This window comes from Passer domesticus, chromosome 20 (genome assembly GCF_036417665.1).
Source record: "Passer domesticus isolate bPasDom1 chromosome 20, bPasDom1.hap1, whole genome shotgun sequence".
Taxonomy (NCBI): domain Eukaryota; kingdom Metazoa; phylum Chordata; class Aves; order Passeriformes; family Passeridae; genus Passer; species Passer domesticus.
The window spans coordinates 7,992,673-8,008,331 of record NC_087493.1 but is presented as its reverse complement, the minus strand read 5'-3'; the positions used below and the strand labels follow the sequence as shown (position 1 = coordinate 8,008,331).

The 15,659-nt window shown below is 57.6% G+C and overlaps 1 protein-coding gene across 6 annotated transcripts in view; it reads left to right on the top strand.

The window, feature by feature from the left end:
* CASKIN2 (CASK interacting protein 2) overlaps nucleotides 1-15,659 on the top strand; it is a 56,999-nt gene that overhangs the window by 23,984 nt on the left and 17,356 nt on the right. For all 6 annotated transcript variants that reach the window (XM_064395554.1, XM_064395553.1, XM_064395552.1 and 3 more), the window contains exon 2: nucleotides 1,636-2,342. In XM_064395554.1, the coding sequence (XP_064251624.1) occupies nucleotides 2,249-2,342 (94 nt within the window). In that variant the 5' untranslated portion in view covers nucleotides 1,636-2,248. The remainder of the gene's footprint in view (nucleotides 1-1,635; nucleotides 2,343-15,659) is intronic.

Here is a 15,659-nt window from a genome sequence, read left to right as displayed (position 1 = left end):
GGAGCGTTTCTCGCTTTTTACCTTGGCTGCTCCTCTCCGGGGAGGCTGAGGAGGTGCAGGTCGGCACTCGGAGCTCTCGGTCCCTCCGAGCTGCCCGCTGAGCCCCGCGTGTTCCGCGAGCCGAGGCGGCAGCACCGGGGCCGTTTTCCAAGAGAGCGGGCAGACTTTTCAAATACAAAGTCGTCTCACCGCCTCGCGTTCGCTTCTTGTGAGCGCTCTTGAGGAGCAGCGCAGAGTTGGATGCGGTGCACAGGGTTAAACGAAATAGTTCTGGAGACGGTGCGGCACAGGAGGTTTCGGGAGGGGATTTGTTTGCAACGAGAGGTTAGTCTGAGTCAAGTGGCTGAAACTTTGTTGTAAGGTAGATAAGGTTGTGGAGGTGCCCCAGGACGAGGGGAGGTGACAGCTGACCCCGATGGGCAGCTTCAGTGCTGAGGGATTCATCAGCTAAATGAGCTGTGGGTGGGGGGAGAACCCCCCAGCCTGGTGTGGGAATCACACACCCCCTTGTCCCAGAAGCTAAGCCAGTACCCGAGGATCATCTTTTCATCTGCCCTGTGCTGCTGCACCCTGCAGGAACGCGGGGAAGCCATGAGGTTCATGGGGAGCTGCAGCTCCCGGCTGAGCAGTGTATGCCATGGGATTCTCCTTCTGGTTTTGCCCCCACCCCAACAGGACCTGTCATTGTTGCCTTGTCTCGCCTGTGCTTTCCATGCTCCGAACAGTGACCTCGATTGCTCGGAGGAAGCAACACCCGCTGTTACATAAACTGGAGGGCGAGCACTCTAGGAAGGGAGACTCCACTGAGCCATCAGCGGGTTCTGATGCCGTCTGGATGGGCAGAAGGGAAGTTGTGGGGTGATCTGGCAGTAGCCTTGCAGCTGGCACGGTGTGTGCTCCCTGCTCTCCTGCACGCACGCTCCTCCCCGCTGTCGGAGCAGCCTGCCAGATGCACGGCCCTGAACTAGGAGGGATTTTCTTGCCACACAGTTTGGGCAGCCCGGGTGCAGTGTGGGAGCACAGGCTGGGACGTGTGTAGTGCTTCTGCAGGACCCCATGCCCTCTCCAGGGTACCCTGGCTGGCCAGGATATGGCCTTGATCCTGTTCTGAGCACAGCTGTCTTGCTGAATTACACCCAGCTCCTCTCTGGGGCCAGAGAGAGCTCCTGAACTGTGAAGAAGTGTCTCGGGTCGCAGGGCATTGAGCATCCCAGGAGGTTGGGAGGGTGAGGGTTTATCCTTGCACAGGAGGAGAGAAGAGTGCGAGGCAGGCTGACCCACTCCCATGGGCTGCAGAGAGCTTTGGCTAAACCTTCCCAGCTCCATTCCTTGTGTGCTGCCACCGGGAAAGGAGAGGGGGAGACGTCGTGTGCCCCAAGCCCTCTGGGAGGACGTGGTGTGTCTGGCCCCGGGAGGGCAGGGAAGGAGCTGTGCCCTGTCCCACTCCGGGGACAGCACCCTCGGGAGGTTTCCTTCACAGGTTCTTCCCTCTCCATTTAATATAGGGATGAGCCAAGTCCCTCCAGGACTAAATATAGTCAAAGTATTCGTTCTTCAGCACGGATACAAAAGCTGTCGCGACGGAGCCGGGAGGTAAATGGCCTTTGGGGGCTGACTCTGCTCTTCCCTCCGCAGGTCCCGGGCTGCCGTGCCGGGGCTCGGCCGTGCACGGGGCTCCCCAGCGTGCCTCCAGTGCCGTCACCGAGAGGAATGCCGAAACCAAGGGGCTAATGAGCACCAGAGAGGGAGGATCTATAACTTCCAGATGGCAGCGAGCCCGTAATCCCTTTGGGATGAATTAGGGACTCGTCAATGCAGCAGAGCCTGCTGAAGGGAGCAAAGCACACCACCTCTGGCTCCAGGAATGCTGTGAGAGGCTGAGGGCATCCCAATGCTGCCCGCGCTGGACACCCTGCCCCGAGCTGCTTGGCTTTGTCTCACAGAGTTCTGGTGCTGCTGGGAGCCTGTCCCGGAGCACTGAAGTAATTTTTGTTTTAACTGATTGTATGTTCTCCAACCAAACCCCATCTGGGTCCTGCTGCTCCTGATGCAGAAGGGGACTTCTACCCTTAACAGAAAGACTTCTTCCTTCTGGTTTTTATGCCCTGTGGGATTGTAAAGTGTCTTTCTTCCTGGATTTCATCTCTCATCAAAGTGTGTTTTGAGGAATTAGGGGCTTATTCCCATGGCTTTATAAACCTCTGGGATCTGAGGGTTTCTACATTGCCACTGCTCCCACCTGCCTGCGATGGGGCGTGAGCAGGAGCTGATCCAGGCCGTGAAGAACGGGGACGTACCTGGCGTGCAGAAACTGGTGGCCAAGATCAAGGCATCCAAGAGCAGTGAGTACCTGGGCAGAGAGCCGTGGGCTCCCTCCCCCTGGCTTGGCACTCCTGCCAGTCCCGGGGTGCAAGTGCTGGCTCTGACCCCCGGCACACGAGTTATGCTGCGGCTGGAGGCGGGAGTGCAAGCACGGCCCGTGCGGATGAATGACTGGGCTGTAAGCAATCCTGCAGCTGAGCTGGGGTTCCCCTTGGGCTCGGGGCCAGGGGCCCTGGAGTGTGGGCCACTGAGCAGGGATGGATGAAGGGAAGCAGCCGTGGTGGGGGGAAGTGAACCACTTTGGGGGGGACGCTGCTACAAAGGGTCTTTAGCGGTTGCTGCTCACTCCCAGCCGTGTTTATCTTGTGAAAAATTATCATCCCAGCCAGTCGACTGGAACCAATCGTCAAGCCTTGAATTTCAGTCTGGTAATGTTTAACCCTTCAGCAGGGCTGTTTTCTTGCTTGTGCTCTCAGAAAGGTCAGCAGCAAGCAGAGCTTGGAGTGAACAGAGGGCTTGGGGGGGTCCCCAAGGGCACCGGGGTGCTGCAGACGCTACATGGTGTCTGGAGGAGATGGGGAGGATGGAAAGGTGTATGAGATCGTGGCCCAGTGCCACGGAGCCCGTGTGTGGAGCTGAGCTCCTGGTCTTTTTTCCTGACAAACCAAGAGAAGGAAACTGGGAAAAGTAAATAAAAGGGCTCTGGATGCCATGTCTGGCTGGGGGAAGGTGCACCCTGGCTGCCCAGGCTGTGGGAGTGTGGATACCTCTGCCAGGGCTGCTCATCATGGGGGGTCTCATGGGGGTGGGTGGGAAAGCTGAAGGGGAATAAGCAGTTTGGAGGAGAGAGAGAGGAAACTCAGGCAGGAGAAGCTTTAAGGCTTCTTAGGAGCAGCTCAGAGCAGAGGGACTGGCGCGGAGAAACCCGAGTTAGGCTGAGGATTATAAACGTGAGGAGGGGATCAGCTCCCCTGGGTCATCTACTGGAAAGCTTTGACTGGGCCAGAACTTTGCAAATCTCAACTGCTGGGCTTTCAGAAGGCTGGAAGCCCCCTCCTCTCCAGAACAGGGGGATCTGGGGCTCCTTCCCTGGGTGAAGGTACTGGGTGCCATTGCCTCTGCTGCTCAGGGTCTGTGCTTGTACAGGATCCCTGAGCTGAACAAGAGCAATCTGTCCATGTGGATGGGTTGAAGGACACCCCCAAGGCAATAAATAACGTCAGGACATGAGTGTGGCTGATGCAGCCCCATGCCCTAAGCTGGTGTCCCATGGCCGGCAGTGTGTGCAGGCTGGGGTGCTCATGGCTCTCCTCCTCCTGCACACCCAGAGGGTTGAAGTCACACTTGTTTTCTCCTGTACCCTCCAGTAACTCTCACCGTTCAATCCTGTCTGTTTTCTCTCTGGAGTCTTCCCCTCCCTGCAGCCATGGGGCACCCACGTGAACATGTGTGTTTAACTCCCCCGTGCAGCAGCATCAGCAGCTCCCTCGGCTTATTTCCATTTTATTCCTTTATAAGGAGGGGCCAAAAACCCTGACCCCTCTAAGGCCACTGCTGCAAGCCTTCAGTGGGGCTCCTGTGCTTGACCTGCTGTGGGGCTTGCCTGGTGCTGGAGGCTCATCCCTGGCATGGAGGGCACCACTGTTCCCCATCCCTTATGGTTCCCTCGCCCTCTTCTCACCGATGCCATGTGAGCCAAGCATTTGCTGCCTTTGCTCCTCATTAAAGTGCCTTTTCCATATGACAGGCTGAGATGCTGATTTTTATTTTTATTTTATTATATATTTTTTTAAATCCCTCTAAGAGTCCTTCTGCTGTCTCAGTGGATTGGGAGCTCGATCGCTGTGATCAGCCCTCTGGGGCTTCCTGTGCCTAAAAAAGTCACCGCACGTAAGCAAAATCCAAGCGCCAGTCCCGGCAGCGGGAACTTCAGGGACACGTTTAATATTCTCCGTGCGCAGCCTCCTCCCCGCGCAAGCGCCGCCGCACAAGTGGGTCACAGCACCTCTCATTCCAAGGTGGTGGGGCAGGCAGGGACAAGATTTTTGGGGGCAGGAGCCAGGAGGGAAAGGGCAGGCAAGGGCAGTTGTCCTGCCCGCGGGACGGGGACGTCGGCGCGACACCGTGGTCACTCCTGCAGCCAGGGAGGGGGTTCTGGTCTGGGAGAGCTGATCTGCTCCAGCCATGCTTTGCTGAGGTTCCCTGGCAATGGAAACATCCCTCTTTTTATTTTCCTTCTCCCTCTCCCCTCCCCTCTGCCTCGGGAGCGTTGCAGAGTTTAATTGAAATTGTTAAACGACCCATCACGGCTTTGGCCTCTCTCCCCCACGATCAATCAGGTCCCTGGGCTGCTGCCCTCGCCAACAATGCACCAGTTGGCCCGGCCAGGGCCAGCATCGAGGGGTTGGGGCTCCTGGGGGAGGCGAGAGGCAGAGCCCCCCTGGCCAAGGATCTCTGGGGCAACAGCTTCTGGAGCTGGACAGAGCCCGGCAAAGTTTGGGTGTCCCCATCCCTGAATGCAGGATCCAGGGACAGGGGATGGGGGGATGCCAGGGTGATGCTGGGAGAGGGGGAGCCCCTGTGATAGCGGGGGGCTGGAGGAGCTGTGAAAGGCGATGGAAGCTGGACTCACTGTTTGCCTTCCTCAAGGGAGTGGTGAAGGTTTTTGTTTAAACGCATGCAAAGTACAAAGAAAGGGCAGCAGCTGAGCAAACTGGTGTGGAACTCTCAAGGATAGGGAGCAAAGCCCTGCTGGGGTTCAGCTGCTGCCTTGAGGAGGTTCAGTCAGCCACTTGCCCCATTTCACCAGCCCTGTTGGTGCTTTCCAGACTTTAAATATTAAGGACTGGGGTGGGCTCATGGGACATGGCTGTGTTTGGGCCATGACCTAGCAAGTCATTAAATGCTAGCAAAGCTTGCAGAGGGGTCTTGGCTTTATCTCCACGCCTGTGTTGGAGCCTCTCACCACTGTGCCCCAGCAGCACAAAGCATGTTAAGGTTTTCTCAAGAGCTGTGCCAGCCCTCAGATGCTGCTGCCACCATCCAGTTTGGCAGGAGAAAGGCAATGTTGCTCCGCGTGCTGTGAGACTGTAGCAGGCAGATGTGGGATAACTCGCTCCTTCTCTCCCCCTTGAATTTCCTCCTAATCCCTAGTAGCTGTATCAGCTTAAGCCTCAAAGCATGAGGTTTAATATCTCTCCTGTGATTTGTTAGCATTTGCCACCGGCGCTCTGTGTCCTGCAGAAACATTCGCCCTCCTTTTATGACCTGCTGGGAATCCTGCTTCCAACAGCAGCAGGTCTGTAGTTGTTTGGGGAAGAAGTTGCTCCTTTTTTGCAATCTGGGAGTTATTTTGTAATGGTGTTGGATGTGCCTTTGTGCCAGGCAGCAAGCCCAGTGTGCCATCCCCCCTTACAGAGGAGGACTACCCTCTATCCTCCTCTTTGCTGCTGCTACTGAGCGAGGCTTGTTCCAAACCCTCGGGTACTCCAGGTGCTATTCCTGGTCTGGCTGGAGGGCAGAGCTCAGACTGGCCTTGGGCAGGATCCTTATCATGTCAGGCTCTGTTACACCTGATGGCTTTCCCTGGTGGCAGGGGTGCCTGGGCACCTTTCCTGCTCCACTCCTGCCCTGGGCAGTGCAGGCGGCTGGACCCAGCCCTGCCACCGAGCACAAGTGTGGCTCTGGCCACATCCCCTGAAGCCCAAGTTGTGAGGACGAGTTCCCAAAGCGTCCTTGGCTGTGTCCTCCCCTCCTCTCCCCGCATGCTGTAGGTCTGACGGGCTGGACCGGCTCCGCAGCCGCGCTCTGACTTGGAAAGGCTGTGGGCACGCCTGCGGAGAGACGCTGAGAAACTCTGCCGAAACGGGCAAAACTCCCTCTTCCTCCGGGACTGAGCCAGGAGCGGGGCGAGGCGCCGTGCCTGGGGAGCCGGGCTGGCCGTGGCCTTGTGCCGGGGACCCCACCACCCCACAGCAAGCCCAGACCTGCTCCTGAGCCAGCCTGCGGTGGGAGCGGGAGAAAAGAGCCTTCAAAGGCTCTGGAGAGTGCAGCAGCCATGGGGCTGGATGGTGGTGGGGCTGCAGCTCCATGGCAAGGTGGGGACAATCCTTCTTCCTCCTGTGGCTCCCGACCTCCCTGGAAGAGGGGGGTTCTCCTCTGGTAGCCTGATGTTTGCCGGGTGGGTTTTTCCATCCACATCCTGGTGTTGCCACCTCTCTAGCTGGGAAGGAAAAGCCCCACACAGGCAGCGGAAGGAGTGAAGGGACAGTTGGTTTCCAAAGCTGGGCTCCAACGCGTGTTGTGTTTGGAAAGGGGCCCGGCTGCCACTGGAGTGCCTGGAGCCAGGGAAAGAGTCGCTGTGCCAGTGCAGGAGATAAGGCACAAGCAAATGGTATCACACAGGGAGATGGAGGAGCCTGTGCTGGCCATCGGCTGGCCCAGCCCCTGCCCCTCTGCACCCCATTTCCCTGTGTTCACAGCTCCACATCTCCCCCTGTCCCAGGTCTGTATTTCTGTCCTCAGCCTTTGGACACCCATTGGCAGGGCAGCCTGTGGTCCCTGCTGTCAGCCTGGGGCACTGCAGCTGACTTTTTCTTGTCTCTGCAAAAGAGTGAGGGGAAAGCCAGGCTAACCCTTCTGGGGAAGGGGATGAATGTGGAGACTTTTGAGCCTGCTCCAGGCCATTCTGCCATCCTTTGGAGATGGCCAGACAGCACTGGGGTGTGCAAGGAATATGGGATCTCCTGGAAATGTGGAGGTCTCTTAGGGCCATGGATGGAGCCAGGCTGGCAGCCATCCCCATTGTCACAGGCAGGAGGCTGACGTTTGGGACAGGAGGGGAATTTCCATCCCTTGGGCATTTCCTGGTGACTCAGCCCAGACCGGGGGGCTCAGCTGCCCCTTTCCAAGGGCTGCAGAGGCCGTTTTGGCTGTCTGACCCAGAAACTCATGATAATTCAGATGACAACAGCTCGAAGGCAGACAGGGAGGGCAGCCCTGAGCCCTGGGACACCGTGTGCCCGGCTGCCAGCAGCACACGGGCACGGTAACCAGGACAGTGCTCCCCTGGGCTGCAGAGAAGGGGACGTGGCAAGGACACTGCCAGCACCAGCATTCCATCCTCTGGCTTGGCTGGTTCCAGCAGGGAGCTGGTGGACCACGAAAATGACCAGCATCACTTTCTGCCACCTCTCTGTCAGGATCCTAGTGCCACAAAGAGGTTTTTCTGGGAAGGTGGGAGGTGAATTGTTGGATCTCAGTGGTGATGGACTGCATGTAAGATGGTTTCCTGCTGGAAATGGATGCTTCCACCAGCATTGCTCCGGCAAGAGTTAAAAGCGGGGTTGGTTGCCGTGCGTGTATGTGTGCATGCACGCGCCCTGCTTTGTTTTTAAAAGCGCCTCGGCTGTCCTGGATCCCCGCCAGACCCGGGGCCTGCCGCTGGCAAAAACTCCGGCAAAGGAGTATGAAAGGGGCAAGAAACTAAATAACAATAAACCACCTTTTTTTTTTTCTCGGCTGAGTGAGAGGGTGGGGAGGAGCTGCAAGCATTCTGGCTCCCCCTAAATCCCATCCTGGCTTCCCCAAAAAAATCGTGCCTGGGATGGAGAGGGAGGGATCTGTTTGAACCTTGGGGCTGTAATATCACCCAAGCCTTGCCGAGGTGTCATGGTGAGTCACAGACCTGTCTGGAGATGCCCAAACTGCTTGGAAATGGCTCTGTTGGTATGATCTCTACCCTCCCAGGGAAGGAAGGGCTGGATACTCTGGCCCATCCCTCGCTCCTGCGGGATGCTGCCCAGGGTAGGTGCACAGCCACCTGAGCCGTTTGCAACCCCAGGGAGAAAGGCCGGAGCTGCAAGCAGGGAGCAGGGCTGTGATGGGTGAGATAAGGGAGCAGGGGGAGCCTGCGTGAGGCAGGTATGCAGCTCCTGCAGCCTCCCAGGCCTGGTGCAACACGTCCGGCTGCGCTTCCGCCAAGCGCTGCCAGCGCCGCTCCCCGCGGGCCCGGCCAAGGCTGTGCAGGGAGCACAGCCCCCAGCACTGCTGCCATGCCCAGACCCCTGCCCGTCCTCCCCGGTGCCATCCCAGGAGCTGGCTCTGGCTCGGCCGCCTGAGGTGGGCGGCTGCGCTGGGAGGGGTGAAAACTCCTGGGGTTTCGTAATGCTGGGCACGGCTGGTTGTGTAAGGCCCTGTCTGCTTGGAAGGGAGTTGGCGAGCGTGGCAAGGACATCTGGTGCCTGTCACTGAGGTGTCCCCAGCAGAGAGGCTCTGTCACCCACGCTGCAGGTGCCTCTTGCACCCATAGGACATCTATCCCAGGGGCTGCCTGCCTCACTCTTCCCCTCCAGCAGCCCCTTGTGGGGCATTGCTTTGTTTCTTTGCCAGGACAGGCGTGGATAAGCCTGAAGGGGGTTTCCAGCTGGAGGTGAACTGGATGCAAATAGCAGTATGGAGACTGGGGATTGGGAACCCCACCAATCTTCCCCTTCCATAGGTGTCCTCTCTCCCTGGGCAGGACAACCAGCTCACAGCCTGTGCAGCCCCTCAGGGATCTGGTATGTGTCCCTACCATGGCAAGGCCACGTATGAACCACTGGCCTCAGTGGCCTCCAAAGAGGGCCAGAGTCCTTCCTGGTGGCTAATCATTGCCTACACAGGAAACATGGGGACACGGTCACTCGGGCCAGCAGTGTGGTGTCCAGCACAGCCATGGTCCAGGGATTGCTCTGGGCTGCAACCCAGGCTGCTCTGATTGGTGTGAAGCAGCTCTGGTTTGGTTTTGTGGGGCTGACACAGATGGGAAGGGCTTCATGAGCCCTCCTGGCTTCCCTGAATCAGTACCTGCTAATCCTGCTGGCTTAAAAAGAAGGGAGACACTCCTTAGAGGGAAGGAGGTTCCTGCACAGAATGAGGTTCTGCCTCTGACCCTGCTCTGTGTCTCCAAACCTCAAGAGCTACTTAAGCATTGGGAGAGCCCTCAGTTTCCTGCTCAACAGTGTCAAGGTGCAGGCAACTCCCTGTCTTGGAGCATCTGTCCCATTAGTTATATTTAGCAGCACATGGGTATCCTGGAGCTGCTTCTCTGTTCCTTTCAACCCAAACCTGGTGTGGATGAGCAAGTGTCCAGCTCCGAGTCCCTAAAGTCATGATTCTGTCCCACTGCAGCCTGCTCCAAATGCCTGTGGCTTTGTGAGACTGAATTCACACCAGGTGAGCAGTCCTGGATGAGCATCTACTCCCAGGAGCAGTGCAGGTGGGTGCCTCTTCTCAGCACCAGTTGGGTACAGCCCAGACCCTGGAACAGGGACCAGCGTGTGGCCATCAGCCCCCTGTGCCCACACGTTGCTGGCTGTGTTTGCAAAAACACTACCTCGTTTTCCAGGGCTAGTTGGCTCTCCCAGTGCTTTCCCAGAAGGATTGCCACTGCTCAGAAAGCCATTCCCTGCCAAGCCTGGGGATGGAGTAACCCGCCATGGTCTCATGGCCAGGGTAGGGGGCATTGGATGCCACAGGAGGGGTGGCACAGAGCAAGAAGTGGTGCCTTTTCCTACAAAAAGGAGCAGATGGAGGCAGGAGGGTCCCATTTTACCCTGTGCTCCTCCACGTTCTCCCCAGACCCGCCCCGGGATGCTGCGGGGCAGCAGGTGGGGTTTCAGGGCTTGCTCCCACGTCCTGCCTGCGCCGCCAAGTCGGGCTTGCCGGGGCCGTTCCCGACACGCACCCGCCGTGCTAGGAAGGCGTAAACAGATCGGGTTCCCGGCAGGGGTCCAGGGAGCAGGCAGGCCTTGGCTTGTGTCCCACCGCTGCTCCAGCGGGGTGGGGTGTGGGGAGCGCCCAGGCAGGGCTGGGGTGGAGGGGGCTGACCTGGCAGGTGGTCCCTGCGGGCAGTGGAGTCCCTGTGGGAAGCTGGGCACGACATTGGTCTGACAAGGAGCCAAGGATGTTGCCTGTGCCTCTGTTTGCCTCTGGTGCTGAGGTGGGCCTGTTTGGGGGTTGGGAGATGTTGATGTACTGCCCCCAAACCCTTTCCTGATCCCTTTATGGGAAGCTGCTGACCAGAGCTCACCCCATGGACTGGGGGTCTTCAGATCCAGCTCCTTTTCTATTTGAGTTGTATTGTGATTCCTCAGATCCAGCTCCTTCTTTTCTATTGGAGTTGTATTGTGATGCCTTTGACCTTGCTGTAACTAACTCAGCCCTTGTCCCTTCCAAGGTATATGGGGGGATGGGGCTGCTCTGTGTTGCCTTTGTCCCCAGCTGGTCCCCAAGCAGCTGCTGCCCGGCTCTGGCGTCCGGGCTGGGCAATGGGAGGAACCCGCTGCCCTCCCTGCCGGCCCTGGAGCAGCTGGGATGAGGGGAGGGGGTCAGGAATGCAGTGCCCAGAATAACTCAGCAGTCACCAAGGGCCCCAAAGGGGTGGGAGGGTGGGTGTGGGGTCCTGGGGCGGGTTCCTGCTTCCAGAACAGGGTGATGCCTCTCCCCAGGACACAAACTGTCCCTAACTGCTAAGTGATTGCTGCTTCCATGTGGGGACATGCAGGGTGGTGCAGGACATCCTGGTCATGTAGCTGTCATGTCCCTCTCCTGTCCACTGCAGATGGAGCCCTGTGGTAGACCAGGATCCCAGGCAAATCCTTCACTGCCACAGCTGCATGAAAATATCCCAATCCAGCTAAGGCAGGGGGCAAGATTTTGGCGATGGCTTCTCCCACTTTGGAATGGTCCAGCCAGAAATGCAGGCAGGCAGTCAGAGGGTCTGATCCATCTGGGAAAGAAGCTCTCACTCTGGGCATGGAACACACCATGCCACGGGATGCTGTTAAAAGGACAACACTTTTCCCTGCCTTGGGAGGTAAGGGAGAGAGTGGCAATAGGACCATCTCTCTAAGCTTGCTTGTCCCAGACTGGAGAGAGCTTGGCCTGTGCCTGCTAGTGATGGACCCATCCCTCTCCCATTCCCACTTGCCAGCAGCATGGAGCAGCCAGTCAGTTCTCATGAGTTTTGGCAGGTGACCTTTGCACAGGGAAGGGAACAGCAAGGTGCCCTGTGTGCCCTCACCATCACTGGAGGAGGGATTTGGAGAGGGATGCCTCCCGTCCATCATGGCTTGGGAGCTGAGTGGCCACTGCTGAGTGAGATCCTTATGCTCTTTCCCAATGCAGATGCCACAAATGGCTGCAGCACCGTGGAATCTGCAGGAGCAGTCACTCAACCAGCATCCCTTGAGAGTGGCAGGAACCAGAGGCCACGTTTTTGCTCTGTCCTGGAGGGCAGGAGACATTTTGCTGAAGCTGCTGAAATCCAGGCTGCAGTTCACAGGGAGCTGGACAGTGCAGGCATCACTTGCTGGAAGGAAGCTTTAGGAGGCTGAGCCCCTTATTTCAGTTTGGCAATAGAGAATATACTCAGCAGCCCTCCAGAAGTGGAAATCCTTGGTTCTTAGGAAAACCCAGTTCCCAGGCAGCAGCTGCCATGTCCCTGCACAGCCCAGGCTGTGCCTGTCCCAGGGGACCCCGCCGGCACGTCCCTGAGCGGGGCTGGCGGCAGCAGCGGCTCGCGGGGTCAGAGTTGAGGAAAGGCATCCGCAAGGTATTTTTAACCGTGTGACTCCAAACTGGCCGCCAGCAGCCGTCTGAGGTTGGTCCCGGGCTGCCGACAGCTGATTGCCCACGGGCTGCTGGCGAGGGGGGAGTTTTGAGTAAAATTCAGTTCCCAGCCGTGTCGCAGCCTTGGGAAGGAGTGGCGGCACTTGAACCATCGACCTTCTGGGTGACCTCGAGCGAACAGCTTCACCTCCCGCTGCCTCCCCTCCCATCCTGTGTGTGCCTTGCCCAGATTAGCGCAGCCAGGGTGGGGACAGCCGCTCCAGGTGCACGGCAGCTTCCCTGGGGCCAAAGGAGGAGGATGTCACAGGATTTCCAGCCTCCGCATCGCTGTGTGCTTTGAGTACTGGCTCCACCGGCTGGAGCAGCTCCTGGGTGCCAAGCTGCCATGTGCGGGCACGGGGCTGGCACTGATGGCTGCATGGTGCCATAGGGCTGTGGCAGCCCAGTCCTCCAGCCTCAGCCTTGCCCTGCTTCCCCTGGAAGCTGCATGGTTGCTGCAACCTCCAAGCTTGGATCCTTGGATCCTTGTTTCGCTCCCTTGAGCCCACAGGGTTTTGCTGGCCACTGTTGGCTGCTCTAATTTTTATCTGGGGCTCATTGTTAGAACCATAAAATAAATAGGTACGTGCTGCTCTGGAGCGTCAAACCCCTCCAGGTGTAGGTGGGTTGCTGCGTCCCTGCTCGCCCTCCCTAATTAACTGTTGCTCAGCTAATCCAGACTTACTGACCTGCCCTAATCTTCCCATGCAAGGCCAGCCCTTCACTGCTGGCTCCTGTCACTCACCTCTCATGTTCCCTGTGAGCCTCTCTCATGTTCACAGCCCTGGGTATGTGATGGACAATGGGACCCCAGAATACATGGTGGGAGATGGTACCCTGGGAAGCAGCATCCCCCCACGCAGGCTGCCGAGGTTGCTTTCCTGACCAGCAGGTCCCTCTGTGCCCACGCTCACACTGCTCCTCTCACCGTCCCCCCACATCCTGCTTCCCCTCTTTCTTCCTCCCATTGACCTGCTGCCGGTTGGATTATTTCTCCCCCAGATGCTGCAATCTGCATTTTTCCCAGGTTGAATCTGCCTGGGTTTGTTCTCTTAATCTCTCTAAGTCCTTTTTGTGTTATTTCTGCCCTTGTCAATCTGTGGCACGTCCACCACAGATTATGTTAATGCACCATTTACTGGGTAAGGCATTATGACAACACTCAGAGTGTCTGTAGGTGCAGCCTCTTTGCCAGGGTATCTGAGATAGCCCTTCCTTGGCTTCCAGGGAACCAGCTGGACATGAGCTAAGGTGCATTGTTAATGCTGGAGCTGATGCTCTGCTGGTCCCCGTGTCCCTGTCCATGTTGGCCCCACGGCGTGCCCGCTGCAGGTTCAGGCAGTGCTGGCACTTGGCCGTTGGCCCCCACCGCTATCGGCCCATCTCTTCCCGCTCAGGAGGCGTCCTGTCCTTTCGGAAGGATGGGGGAAATGGAAAAGGCTCCACCTCTTCCCTGGGCAAATACAGCTCCTCTGAGTTCATATCCTGGAGAGCAGAATAGCCAGGTCCCAGCAGGGACGGTGACTTCACCTCCCGGTAACGCGTTTCCCCGGCCAGCTGGGAAAGGAGCCCTTGTATCTCCGAAGGAGCCGCCTGCCTTCCCCCACCCGAAGCCTTTCCCAGCTGTTTCCATCCTGGATGGGGCTGGGGGATGCAATTTCAGCTCTGTGTTGAAGGGGTGTTACCGCTTCTCCTGGCCAGGGGAGCTGGGCTGGGCTGCATCACTTGGGGGTAGGCAGCCACTCTAAACTCACAAATTATTGTGGAGAAGAGGAGCAAGCACCATCCATCTCACCCCATCTGAATTCCTTCTGAAACTCAGAGCAGGAGCATGTGTTTGGCTTTTGCAAGGGTTCAATCCAGCTCCAAAGGATTCCTGGGATGCTCTTTTACCTGCTTGGCGTTTGTCCCCTCTGTCCCCTGTGGCCATCAAACCTTGGGGTCGAGAGCTGAGAGCTGCACCTTCTTCCCAGCTGTGTGGATGGAGACAGGGTTTCCGATTCTGCTTTTCCTTTCATTGTTCTGGGAGCCTTCACTTCGAACAAACTGCCTGTTTTTTCCTGCTTTGCATGTGAGGGGAAGCAGCAAGGGGGAATTGGGGGTTTGGATGGGGGTCCTGGAGTAGCTGGGCTGGGAGTGAGTAATCAATGTCTGTGCTGTGTGGGGACGCTGCCCAATGTCTCACCTGCTGCCAGCCTCTTAAAAAAAACCTTAAAAGCCTGATTTACCCTGGAAAAAATATTCCCAGCCTTCTCTAAAGAAGGAAAAAGGCTCCCAGTTGACTCCATGGTCCTGTTGCCCTATCCCTCTTTGCCTGTGGTGGGCCTCCGGCCCAGCCCAGGATGGAAGGCAGATCCCTCAACCTCTCAAACTCCCCTGCCTTTGCCATCACCTGCCTTCACCATCATCCACCATCGTATCTGAACATGTTGCAGGACAGTACTGCTCAAAGAAGGAAGGAGGCCAAGCTGCCAGAGGAGACTCTGACATGCCATCAGCAGAGACAAGCTGGTGACAGGAACAGCTTGGGCTCTGCGTGGCTGTAAGCCCTAAGATTTGGGGCTCCAGCCAGGGGTAAAAATGGTGACTTGTGTTGAGGTTAGAAATGAGTATTACGTGCAGGGATACTCCTAGCACAGGGATGCTGTGTCCAACCTCAGGATGTTGTGAGAAACTGTCCAGAGCTCAGCTCCTAGAAGGTTATTGCACTTGCTGGGGTTATTCCAGGCTGCTGAAACCAGGAACAGAGCTTGGTGTGACAGCCATCCTGCAGTCTGCGCAGTCTCAGAGCAGGCAGGGCCCTGGTCCGGTCCTGGGCTTGGTAGGTTTCTCAAGGGGTGAAAATGCCAGTTACTCTTGAGTAGTTGCCTAATGTTGGTGTAGGGTCAGTAAGGGGCTCCCAGCTGCTCTCACATCACTGCCATTTGCCCTCTGCTGATGGGATTCCACCTCCTTGTTTGCAGCCTCCATATCCCTGCCAGTTAACCCAGTGGCTTTGCCCCAGTCACACCAACCCCATAGTGCCTGGCTTGGCAAGGGGCCTGTTTGTCAGCCTTGGTGGAGAGCCCATCCTCAGTGATGCTGCAGAGCCTCAAACCTGGCTCAGGCTCTTTGTGGGCAGCAAGGCACCCCTGGGCTTTGGACACCTGAGGCATTTGGACAGCCATGGCATTGGGGCACAGGGATGGGTGCTCAGCCAGATTCACTGACCATCACCACGGGGGAATTAGGGGAGCTGGGCACAGCACTGGGCTCAGTGTTGGGGGTGCAGCTGGTGGCTGTAGTAGAGAGCTGGGGTCAGGAGCCCTTGGCTCTCTCCCAGCCTCTGTTCTGAGCTGGCTGGGCAGCTTTGGTTGAGTTTCTTAACATCTCTGTGGCTGAGCTCCTTCCCTATCGAAGAATCTCCTGAATGTATTGGGAAACTGCTGCTGAAGCAGCCAGGCTGCTGGGAGGCTGCGCCGGGAGGAGCCGGCTGTGGGTGCCCACAGCAGACATGCCTGTGGACAGAGAGGTGACAGGGAAGGGTGATTCCTGCGGAAGAGGGATGGACGTCACCTCTTTGGGTCTTGGTTTTGGCCAAGATGGTGAGTCTGTCCTGAGCCCTGGCATGAACCCTTCGTGTGCTGAGGCAGGGCCACCCCGGGCCAGCACAGGGTGGGTTGGGTGAAGCTGCCACCTCCTGCCAC